General features: G+C 40.7%; 1 protein-coding gene across 1 annotated transcript in view; it reads right to left on the reverse strand.

The window, feature by feature from the left end:
• Positions 1 to 11,776, reverse strand: part of CSF1R (colony stimulating factor 1 receptor) — a 125,978-nt gene extending 114,202 nt beyond the window's left edge. Inside the window, exon 1 of the mRNA XM_040345011.1 lies at positions 11,609 to 11,776. Coding sequence (XP_040200945.1) covers positions 11,609 to 11,657 — 49 coding nt within the window. The 5' untranslated portion in view covers positions 11,658 to 11,776. The remainder of the gene's footprint in view (positions 1 to 11,608) is intronic.
• Between the last annotated feature and the right edge of the window lie 303 nt (positions 11,777 to 12,079).

The raw sequence follows: 12,079 nt of genomic DNA on the forward strand, positions 1-12,079 counted from the left end.
CAAGTGAGGGATCCCCCTGTGTTCACAATGAGGCCAGGACAAGGAAGCTAGTGGAGATAACTGCAATAGTGTTGCCTACTACAGTGATTTCCAGCGACCAGGGGGATCCTACAGATATGGCACGTCCATCCTTACATTGGTCCAAGCTAAAGCTAAAAATGTATATACCTTATATACCTAAACTTCATCAACCTGTTTCAAGTTCACATTCCAAATTGTATGGAAATGTAAAACCTTTCTGAAGAGACCTAAAGCTCATTGACTCAGCTCACTAGTTTTGCGGAGGTCTGGCTAAGCCCTGGCCAACAGCTATATCACTACCCAATAAGAGTGCCCTTACTGGCCACTGAGGCAGGCGAATAGCAGCTGGCAGGGCTTAACCACAAAATCAGAGAAAGCTACAGTAACAAAGTGAAACAAAATCAGAGAAAGCTACAGTAACAAAGTGAAACGAAATCATAGAAAGCTACAGTAACAAAGTGAAAAGAAATCAGAGAGGGCCACATTCACTTTTTCCTGCTAATATACTGTATGTAACACCAAGCATGTTGTTGGGTCTGCTCTATGGCTCCACTTTTGCTTTCAAAAGTTTAAAATACATAGATTCACCTTATGGAAGTAATCAGGGATGGACTGGCCATCTGGACAACAGGGAGTTTCCCGGTGGGCCGATGGCTCAGTGGGCCGGCTTCAGTGACAGCGGCCGCCGCCCCCTCCGCTCCTCTGTCTCCCCCTTCCCCGCAGCGCTCACCTCCTCTCCCTCCCCGCAGTGTTCAGATCCTCTCCCTCCCCGCAGTGTTCAGATCCTCTCCCTCCCCGCAGCATTCACCTCCTCTCCCTCCCTGCAGCATTCACCTCCTCTCCCTCCCTGCAGCGTTCACCTTCTCTCCCTCCTGCAGCGTTTACCTCCTCTCCCTCCCCGCAGCGTTCACCTCCTTTCCCTGCCTGGCCGCCCACATTGGAGAAACCTGTCAGTGGGCCGGTCTGGATGAAATCCAGGGCCAAATTTTTGTCCCAGTCCAGCCCTGGAAGTAATCTTATATCGCTGTATGGCAACTTTGGCAAGATTTTTCCTGCTAAAACCTTCAGAACCCAAAAGGTAATTTAGAGATTATGAAAGTTGCCTTATTGTGTGTATCTTTCAGCTACTGAATCTGCCAGCTGTTATCTGAGGTATGCAAGGACACCCATCTATAATTTGACTGCTGGACGCCGTTCTTGCTCCCTACGGTGAAACATGCCAAAAAAGGAGTCAGGTCAGTCTTTTTCAAGTAACAGTATTCATCTACAGTGTCATCTATTAATAGTTCAGCTGTCACAAATGCCATATTTAAAAAAAAAATATATATGAAAAAATTTAAAGAATACATTTTTTACATGTTTGCGCATTTGTCAGCCTATTATAAAAACAGAGCAGTGTTTTTAAATCAAAACCGTATAACAGTGTCAGCGACAGCTGGGTCCCTACTGCTAATCAGGAACCAATCAGAGGGTTTCCTGATCATGTGATGACAGCAATCAAAGCAGGCTGAAGGCTCTATTGAAAAAAATGAAAGCTTTCAGCCTGCAAATGAACACTGCCACCTTCAGCTGCCTTGTTCTTCTGCAATATCATGCATTTTACAGTTCAGCTATCACAGCTGTACTATTAAAATATTATAAAACGAATAAAAAAAAAAACATTAGAACAGGATGTTTTTGCACATCTGTCTGCCTATAACAAACACAAAGTTGCTTTTAATTAAAATAATGCACCAAATAAAATCCTTGGGCTAGATTCAGAGAAAATTTACGCCGGCGTATCTATAGATACGCCGCGTAAATTCAAATCTGCGCCGGCGTATCTTCTTTCTGTATTCAGAAAGCAAGATACGCCGACATTAGCCTGAAAACCGACTGGCGTATCTTAGGGTGCTGGCCGCTAGGTGGCGCTTCCATCATTTTCGGCGTAGAGTATGCAAATTACCTAGATACACCGATTCGCAAACGTACGTGCGCCCGGCGGTAGTTTTTTACGTTGTTTGCTTAAGGCTTTTTCCGGCGTAACGTTGCTCCTGCTTCTATGAGGCGCACGCAATGTTAAGTATGGACGTCGTTCCCACTTCGATTTTTGAATTTTTTATGTCATTTGCGTAAGTCGTTCGCGAATAGGGCTGGATGTAATTTACGTTTACGTCGAAACCAATACGTCGTTGCGGCGTACTTGGGAGCAATGCACACTGGGATATGTACACAGACGGCGAATGCGCCGTTCGTAAAAAATGTCAATCACGTCAGGTCATCACACATTAGCATAAAACATGCCCCCCCTTCCACATTTGAATTACGCGGGCTTATGCCGGCCCCATTTACGCTACGCCGCCGCAACTTACGGAGCAAGTGCTTGGTGAATACTGCACTTGCTCCTGTAAGTTGCGGCGGTGTAGCGTAAATACGATACGCTGCGCCGCCGTAAGATCAAGCGCAGGTACCTGAATCTAGCCCCTTATCTCTAAAATGATGCATAAAAGGGATTTGTGTATTTTTATTAAGTTTACTGGCACATACTACCGGTAACACTACAGCAAAGGGCATCAAAGACCTCTGGTCGCAAATTGGTTAAAAATATACTTGCAACCACTGCAACATACCTGTACTTTAACAGTGTCATTATTATACATTTTATGAAAATGTCTTACTGAACAAACTGACACGTCTAATTTAATACATTCCTTTTTGGATCACATTATTTTAAATAAAATTATTCAATCCATGCTTTTGTGGTGTCATTCTGATTTGCATGGTATACAGTAGTCCACAAAGCATTACTGTGTCATTGAAAATATGTTATCATCGTTGCCAGAACACATTTCAGCACTGAATAACTGTTCTTTTCTATATAGAAAACAAGCAAGCCTGCTACCACTTTACAACACTACAATAAAATGATTGTGCTCTGTTTAAATAATGAAGCTTTGTTCTATCTAACACATTTGGGCTCAGACAAAGCCCTCTGTTGGTATTTCTCTGTATTAAAGCAGAACTAAAGGCAAAACTTTTATTTTTCATTTTGTATAAAGTAAGGGAAGGTTATCACCCCTGTTAGTGGTTTTTCTTTGCCATCTGTGTCCCATTGAGAGGATTTCCCTTCACTTCCTGTCCCATAGCCAAAACAGGAAGTGAGAGGAAATCTCTCCAAAGCAGGGGGGGATTCCTAGTTGTGACCAGGGTCACCAGACTGAGTGTCCCCATTGGAATCTTCCCCTTCTAATACTGTTCTGGTGACAACCCACAAGGTTAGTTTAATTTTTATTTTCACTTTTGTTGATAACAGAAAAAGAGGACAAATAGAGTATTTCCTTGTTCACTTAAATCAATGTCAGACAGGCAATTTTAGACCTCATTCTCACAGGCCTCCTGTCTCTTTTAATTAAACAGAATTTCTATTGCATTTACTTTTCCTTCTAAACTTATGCAGAATATCTCATATGCCCCTGAATGCACACATTACAATTTTTTTCCTAAATGCAATTAAATGGAATGCACTTGAATGAAAGTAAACTCAGTGTGCATGATACCATTTAAAATGACTACATGCATTCATCTGCATTTAGAGTGGTCCTATAAAAGAAAATAGATGCAAATAAACACATGTATGTCATTGCCACTGTGAATTAGGCTTTTCGTTTCGTTGTATCATTTGTAGTGTGAACATGGCGCTTCTCAAAGAGTGATTCCCACTAAAGCACAACCCCAACCATAACATTTTTGCTGCGTTGTACAGAGTGGGCAAGAGTTAGAAGTTTTTATTGTCTGTGACCCCACTGGATGTATTGACTTTATTTTGTTGGTTGAACTAGATGGCCTTGCATCCTTTTTCAACCTAACTTCAACCCAACTATGGGCCAGATTCACGTAGATGAGCGGCGGCGTAACGCATCGTAGATACATTACACCGCCGCAATTTTTCATCGCAAGTGCCTGATTCACCAAGCACTTGCGATGAAAACTTACGCCGGAGGCGGGCCAATTTAAATGGGCGTGTGCCATTTAAATTAGGCGCGCTCCCGCGCCGGACCCTACCTCCGCCCTCCATGTTCCTGTCTATCTGATAGACATTCATTTGTGTCTTTGTCCTCAATGGGGACGTGTCCCCTCACTTTATATCCAGGTGATGGGTGTAAAAAATAAAATAAAAAAATACTGAGTATATTAGGTGGGTTGGGGATGAGTTTTCAGAAAACACCTAAACTTGAGGAATTGTGGTAGGGAGGTCCAGAGGAGAATAGTGTCTCTGGAGAAATCCTAGAGATGAGCATTGGATGAAGTGGCTAGATGCATATACAGTACTGTAAATGCATGTAATAATTTTAAATGGAGTAATGAACACCTCACGTTTAATTTAACAAGGGATCTAGAAGGCAGAAGGTCTTTGGAGGAGCAAAGAGAAATGTTTTGTTTGACATTTTGAGATGAGGCTGGTTAGGTAGCTTGGGGCAGAGTTGTAGATCGTTTTGTACCTTATTAAAGCGGGGGTTCACCCTTAGAGGGCACTTTTTAGCCTTAGATTCCTGCTCGTTTTGTCTAGGGGAATCGGCTATTTGTTTTAAAATATGACCTGTACTTACCCGTTTACGAGATGCATCCTCTCCGTCGCTTCCGGGTATGGGCTGCGGGAATGGGCGTTCCTTCTTGATTGACAGTCTTCCGAGAGGCTTCCGACGGTCGCATCCATCGCGTCACGATTTTCCGAAAGAAGCCGAACGTCGGTGCGCAGGCGCAGTATAGAGCCGCACCGACGTTCGGCTTCTTTCGGCTACGAGTGACGCGATGGATGCGACCGTCGGAAGCCTCTCGGAAGACTGTCAATCAAGAAGGAACGCCCGCTCCCGAAGACCCATACCCGGAAGCGACGGAAGAAGATGCATCTCGAAAACGGTAAGTACTGCTCATATTTTAAAACAAATAGCCGATTCCCCTAGACCAAACGAGCAGGAATCTAAGGGGAAAAATTTTTTTTTAATAAAATGGGTGAACTCCCGCTTTAAATAGACTCGGTTTGTAACAAATTGATTTTTGTACAAATTTGTTAGTATTCGTACATTCGGATCGCTGAAAAGAACCAAAATACGAAAATTACGAAATTATGAATAAGCAAAATAACGAACATGCGAAAATACGAACTTACGAATGGACAAACTTACGAAAATATGAAACACCGAAACAGTAAAAGAACAAAAATGACATCTATTACGAATGATTTGCATTCCGTATTTTCAATCATTCGTCTGTTCGTAATTTCGTATGTTCGTATTTTATTTGTGTGTTTGGAATTTCGTTTCTTGTATGTTCGTAATTTCGTTTGTTCGTGTTCTCGAATCGTTCTTTTGAATGGACAGTGTAAGGCCCCATACACACGGGAGGATTTATCCTTCGGATACGGTCCAGCGGACTCTCGAGGATTTCAGCAGATTTTAATGCGATGGAGTGTACTCACCATCGCATTGAAATCCGCGCCTAAATCCTCTGGCGATGACGTGTCGCTGCGATTATGACGCGGCGACGTGCGCGACGCTGTCATATAAGGAATTCCACGCATGCGTCGAATCATTACGACGCATGCGGGGGATCCCTTCGGACGGATGGATCCGGTGAGTCTATACAGACCAGCGGATCCATCCGTTGGGATGGATTCCAGCAGATGGATTTGCTTGGCATGTCAGCAAATATTCGATCTGCTGGAATCCATCCCAGGGGAGAAATATCCGCGGAAACAGATCCGCTGGAGTGTACACACCATAGGATCTATCCGCTGAAACCCATTTGCTGGGATTTTTCAGCGGATGGATTCTATGGTGTGTACGGGGCCTAGGAAAGTGTATCTTAATATGTATGTTCATAGTTTCGTATGTTCATATTTTCATTCGTATGTTCGTAAATTCGTTTCTTTGTCTGTTTGTAATTTCGTGTTCTCGAATTGTTCTTTCGAATGAGCAGTGTAGTGAGTGATGTATCTTACTTAATATCTTAGCCAATCAGCTTATATCTTATATCTTTTGTGTCTGAGTCACAATGCATTCCTGAATCTTTTTAGATTCAGTTGAGGAGGAGACTGAGTCAGGTCTCGTGACTGAGGGAGTGGACTGGGAGTAAGTACAGGACTTATTAGAAATTAAGCAAGATACACCCTCTCAAAATGGCATACAGGGGCAGAGGCTATAGCCCCATGTTGAAAACGAAACTAAAATACATTACAAATGACTGCGATGTATTTACGAAAGTACGAATGTATTCAAAGCACGGTAGGAGGCTATAGCCACGTGTTGAAAACAAAACTAAAATACGAGATTGGGAATGACCGCAATGTATTTACTAAAGTACGAATCTATTTTAAGCACGGTATTAGACACGAATCAACGAAAACAAAATAATGTTACGAATCAACGGAGAAGGCAATCTCACAAAAGTAACAATTACGAGTAGTGAACCGAATAAACAAAAATTATTAAAAAATTATGAATTTCGAATCAAAGAAAATAAATTAGACAGAATTACGAATCATTCAGTATCAACGAAAATAAAACTGTTACGAAAATACGAACAAGTCCAAATATGAAAACTTGTGTCTTACGAAATTACGAATCTACGGAAACGAAACGAAACAAAACAAAAATTTTTGTTGTGCACGTGTCTATTATTAAATAAACTCAATACAACATTTCAATTTCCAACTAATGAATCCCAAAGACTGGTGACACATAATGGCCAATAGAGATGAGCCAGTCTACGGTTTGGACTACAATGGTATGAAGGAATATAATAAATAATCGATTAGAACCTTTTACTGGAGTAAAAAACATTACAGAATGGAGGACCAAATAGTCAGAGGAAGGAGTGGTGGGGAGCACTGGAAATGTGAGTTTTAATGGGTTGGAAGGTATGTCCTTTATACTGTTATTTTTCCCAGTTTAAGAAGGGGATAAAGAGTCGATGAAGTAGACTATTTACTATGTGATCAGCTCTGTCCAATCACAGCTGATAACATGTAAGCAAATGCTGGTTATCGGCATTTCCTTTCCACAGCGCTGCCAGTGTCTGAGGAAAGGAAAGTCAATAATCAGCTTTCTAGTGGTGACAGGGGCATTTACACTGATAATCAGGGCACTTGATTGGTAAATTCTGTAATGTTTTTTATACCAGGAAAAGGTTCTAATCGATTATTTATTATATTCCTTCTGATATTAGTTGCCATGTCAGAATTTCATTCAGAAGATATGGGGAAGTGATTATTCATTGTTGACCCTTCTCTTTAAAAAAAATGTATATATTGAATCATATGTTGTCGTGTTTTTAAAAAAGGGTTACAATTAAACGGTTAAACTAATTAAGTAATTAAGAGATTGATTTCAGGCTTTGAATATATATATATGTGTACATTGTATGGTTACTTGTATTGTGGCATATAATCTCATCTGAGGAAGGGCGCTAACAAACCAGCCCAAAACTGTCATAAAATTGAGCAAATTATGATTTTTTTTAACTTTTTGACCTTTTTAATACATTTTAAGTGCAGCAATCCTTAGTGTTTCTTATCTATATATTGCATATGGGAAACCTTGATTGCTTTGCACTGGAAACAATTACCGGAGCACACTTCAACCCTTATATTGGACTATCTATCTATATATATATATATATATATATTAGTGAGTACACCCCTCACATTATTGTAAAAAAGTGAGCACACCCCTAAGTAAAAATGCCCAAATTGGGCCCAAAATTTCAATATTTTGTGTGGCCACCCATATTTTCCAGCACTGCCTTAACTCTCTTGGGCATGGAGTTCACAAGAGCTTCACAGGTTGCCACTGGAGTCCTCTTCCAATCCTCCATGATGACATCACAGAGCTGGTGGATGTTAGAGACCTTGCACTCCTCCACCTTCCATTTGAGGATGCCCCACAGAAACCACTGCCCAGCCACTTATATGTAATGACTGGACGGGAGGCAGTTAAGGAATTATTCCAGGTATGGGTATTTTATACAGAATTACATTGTTGTTTTTGCTTGGACCAATGTAACTAAGTATATACCTTACCTGGCCAATGCCCCTGGAAGCTGGAAATCAATGAAGTAAACAAAGCTAATTTGGGGATCTCCACTTTCTCCCGGGACTTACTGAGCACAGGAGGATGGTCACTCAGTACTGGCACCTTTCAGAGAATGCTTTGCATTTTATGAATTAATGCGAAATGTTCTCTGATTAAAAAAGGTAAAAATCATGACTTCCGTTCCTCTCCACCTCGTCCAATGTAACTATGTATAAATTTATCTTTAAACATTCTGATCCCTGAGATCCCATAAAACTGTGTACATTAGAAGTAACCAAGTTGCAGTAGTGAATTTGACAACAAAAATTGTAACTGATTTGAATAGTCTAGAAAAGCATGTAAAAAATATACTCTTTAATTTGAAAGTAATACTTTGTTGCCCGAAAGGGTATTGACAAAATGATGTTTAGAATTCTTGTGTTGGGCAAAAGATCTGGCAATATTGATAGCTGAGAACTATAAAGGGTATTTGTATGTCTTTCATTGTATTGCTGGTACGTATTAAGATTCTTACCCAAACAGTAAAACCATCATATAAACAAAGAAGACAGAAGGATTGAACCCACTCCCAGATTTCCATAGGTTTTAATTCATTAATCAAAGAACAATTATGAAGGAGAATATTTGGAGCTTGGATTACAATATCATTAGTGCCAGCACTCATCTTTTATTGGAAAGGGAAGATGATGTGTTCATGTATGGGACTTGTAGATTGTAGGTGGTTTAATACATGCCATTTTGGTAATATCAGACAATAATTGTGATATTTGAGGGTAGGATTGTAACTATATGTGTCGGGGCCCCAAAGCAAAACCATTAAGTTGCCAATCTATTTCATGAATTTTCCACCTCAAACGCTTTTTTTTCTAGTAAAACAGAAAACACATTGTGTTGATAACAATTATATAGAATAGAGTTTCCTAAATTCTATGGCCCTGATTCTTGAAACACTTACGCCGACGTATCTACAGATACGCCGCGTAAGTGTAAATGTGTGCCGTCGTATCTCTGTGCCGTACCCATAGAACTAGATACGCCTGAAATTAGGCTTCATCCGACCGACGTAAGTTTCCTACGCCGTCGTATCTTGGGTGCATATTTACGCTGTCCGCAAGGGGCGCTCCCATTGATTTACGCGTCGGATATGTAAATTACTGAGATACGCCGATTCACGAACGTACTTGCGCCCATCGCAGTAATATACGCCGTTTACGTAAGGCGTACTTCCGGCGTAAAGTTATTCCACCTATAGGAGGCGCATCCCATGCAAAGGTATGGACGACGGAACAGCCGTCGTATTTTACGTCGTTTACGTAGGACTACGTGAATAGGGCTGGGCGTAGGTTACGTCAGGTCGTAGGCAGTGATTCGACGTATCTTATGGAGTATTTTAGACGTGATTCTGAGCATGCGCACTGGGATGCGTCCACGGTACGGCACATGCGCCGTTCGTTCGGCCCATCATTTGCATGGGGTCACGGTTCATTTAAATGGATCACGCCCACCGTCCACCTACTTTGAATTAGGCGGGCTTATGCCGAATAGTTTATGTTACGCTGGCGCAACGTAGGGAGCAAGTGCTTGGTGAATACTCTGCTTGCCTCTCTGTGTTACGTCGGCGTAGCGCATATGAGATGCGCTACGCCGGCAGAAATATGCGCCGATCTACCTGAATCCGGCCCATAGTATACTGATATCTTTAAACGTTATTTGCCAAATTATATTGCTATTTGCAGTAGGTCACTGTGCAACATGCACAGCTCTTAGCCCCATAGAAGTCATGTTGTCTGCTATGACTTATGCCCTGTACACACAATCAGAATTTCCAATGGGATAAAATCCGATGGAATTTTCCGTCGGAACTCCGTTCAAGCTGTCCTGCATACACACTGTCAGACCAAATTCCGACCATCCAAAACGCGGTGACGTTAAACACTACGACTAGCCGGGAAAAATGAAGTTCAATGCTTCTTCGCATGTGTCGACTTAAATCTAAGCATGCATGTTTTTTTCTCCGTCCGAGTTCCACACAGACGATCAGAATTTGCGATCAGAATTTTTTTCTATTGAAAAACATGCTCTATTTCTAAACTCCAACAGAAAAAAAATCTGATGGGACCCACACACGGTCGGAATAATCAATGAAAAAAATCTGTCTGACTTTTTTCATCGGAAATTCCGATCGGGTGTACAAGGCAGAAGATAAAAAGGACACTGCAGACGTTGGGCTATTACAGTCAAAGAGAAAGATATATCAGGGAAACATCAAGCCAAGTGTTTCAGGAGCCAAAGCCTAGGAATCTGTACATTTGTCACATAGACACATATAGAGAGAATATAAGACCTGGCTGGAGAAAGGTCCAAGTTTTTTAGACTTCACAGAAGTGGGAATTCTGTAGTTTGAGGGAACTCTGAAGAAGGTCATGAGATTATATTGTGGTGCTGAGTGACTTTTTTTATGCTGGAGGAAATGCCTTCAATTATTCTGGCAGTACCCATCTGTGATGAAGGTAGCTGAGCAGGACATGGTAAACATTACACATACACATATAAGGAATACCACAGTGTGTAGAGGTGTGACTGTTATAAATAACCCAGTACCAGAACAGCTAAATATCAAACAACATGCACTTTATGTGATGAAAAAACCCCGAAATTTTCTGTGAAGTAAAAAATGACGTTTTTGAAACTTCGTTTTTCAAAGACGAAGTTGCCTACACACCATCGTTTTTCTCACAATGTTCTAGCAAAGTGAGGATACGTTCCACCACGTTTTTCCATTGAAGCTCACTTCATAAGTATCTTCTGGGCATGCGCGGGTGTAAAAACGTCTTTTTAAACGACGTTTTTTGCTACACACGGTCAATTTCTGTGAAGTAAAAAACGACGTTTTGAAAAACGACACATAAAATTGAAGCATGCTTCAATTTTTTTTGGTCGTTTTTTAGAAGACATAAAACAACGTTTTCCCCCACACACGGTCAATTAAAGTGACGTTTTTAAAAACGACATTTTTTTTCATCACATAAAGTGATGGTGTGTACGGGGCATAAGACACTTACATAGCACTTCTAGTTATATCATGCAACAGTGAGACATTTTATCTCCAAACTTTTATCCCACAATAAACCATAAAATTGCTAACATTCTGTGAGTATACAACACAACTCCAGGACTGAGTTCAATACATTATTATTATTATTATTATTATTATTATTATTTATATTATTATTTATATTATTATTATTATTATTATTATTATTTTTGCAGCATCTAAAATTGTACAGATTGGATTCTTCATTCTCCTCTATGGTATGCAGCTTGCATGACATTGCATTTCAAACCAGTTGAGGCCTCTATCAGAAAATAATCATTCAATGGTCAGTTAGTTAAAGTAGTAAAAGTCCAAAAATGAACCCAAGTTTGCTGGTATTTTTACCCTAAAAAATATAGAATACTATATTTTAACCTGGTAATAAAATAAGGGTTGTTTAGCATCTCTGAAATCGAGAACTTACCATGCTTGAGGCTTGCCAAGACGATCAGGGCCAAGACCCCTGTGCCCATTGTGCCTCTTACTCCTACACGTCAGCTGTGCTTATCCAGTGCAGTACGGTAAGAGATGTATTAATTTAAGCAGCTCCTGCCTGACAGAGAGACCTTGGTGTTCTGAGAGTTGTATTTCTGGTACATCCTTTTATCTGGCAACTTCTGTTTTCTTACTTACCACAGATGTGGAAACTGAGTCTTCTAACCCAAAATGAATGACATCTTCTTCTTTAAGCTGGACTCCAGGCAAATATAATGGACACACATTAATGCATCTCATTGTTTAATATTACATCATGGACCTATTTTTTAAAATGCAAGCAGTATTTATCGGCGTATACCGTGCACTTTTTTCCACTTAAAATCAGGGGAAAATCGTGGGTGCGCAATATACGCCGATCCCTGCTGTCTAGAGCCGAGCCGAGCACTCGGCTAGGCTC

This window comes from Rana temporaria, chromosome 3 (genome assembly GCF_905171775.1).
Source record: "Rana temporaria chromosome 3, aRanTem1.1, whole genome shotgun sequence".
Taxonomy (NCBI): domain Eukaryota; kingdom Metazoa; phylum Chordata; class Amphibia; order Anura; family Ranidae; genus Rana; species Rana temporaria.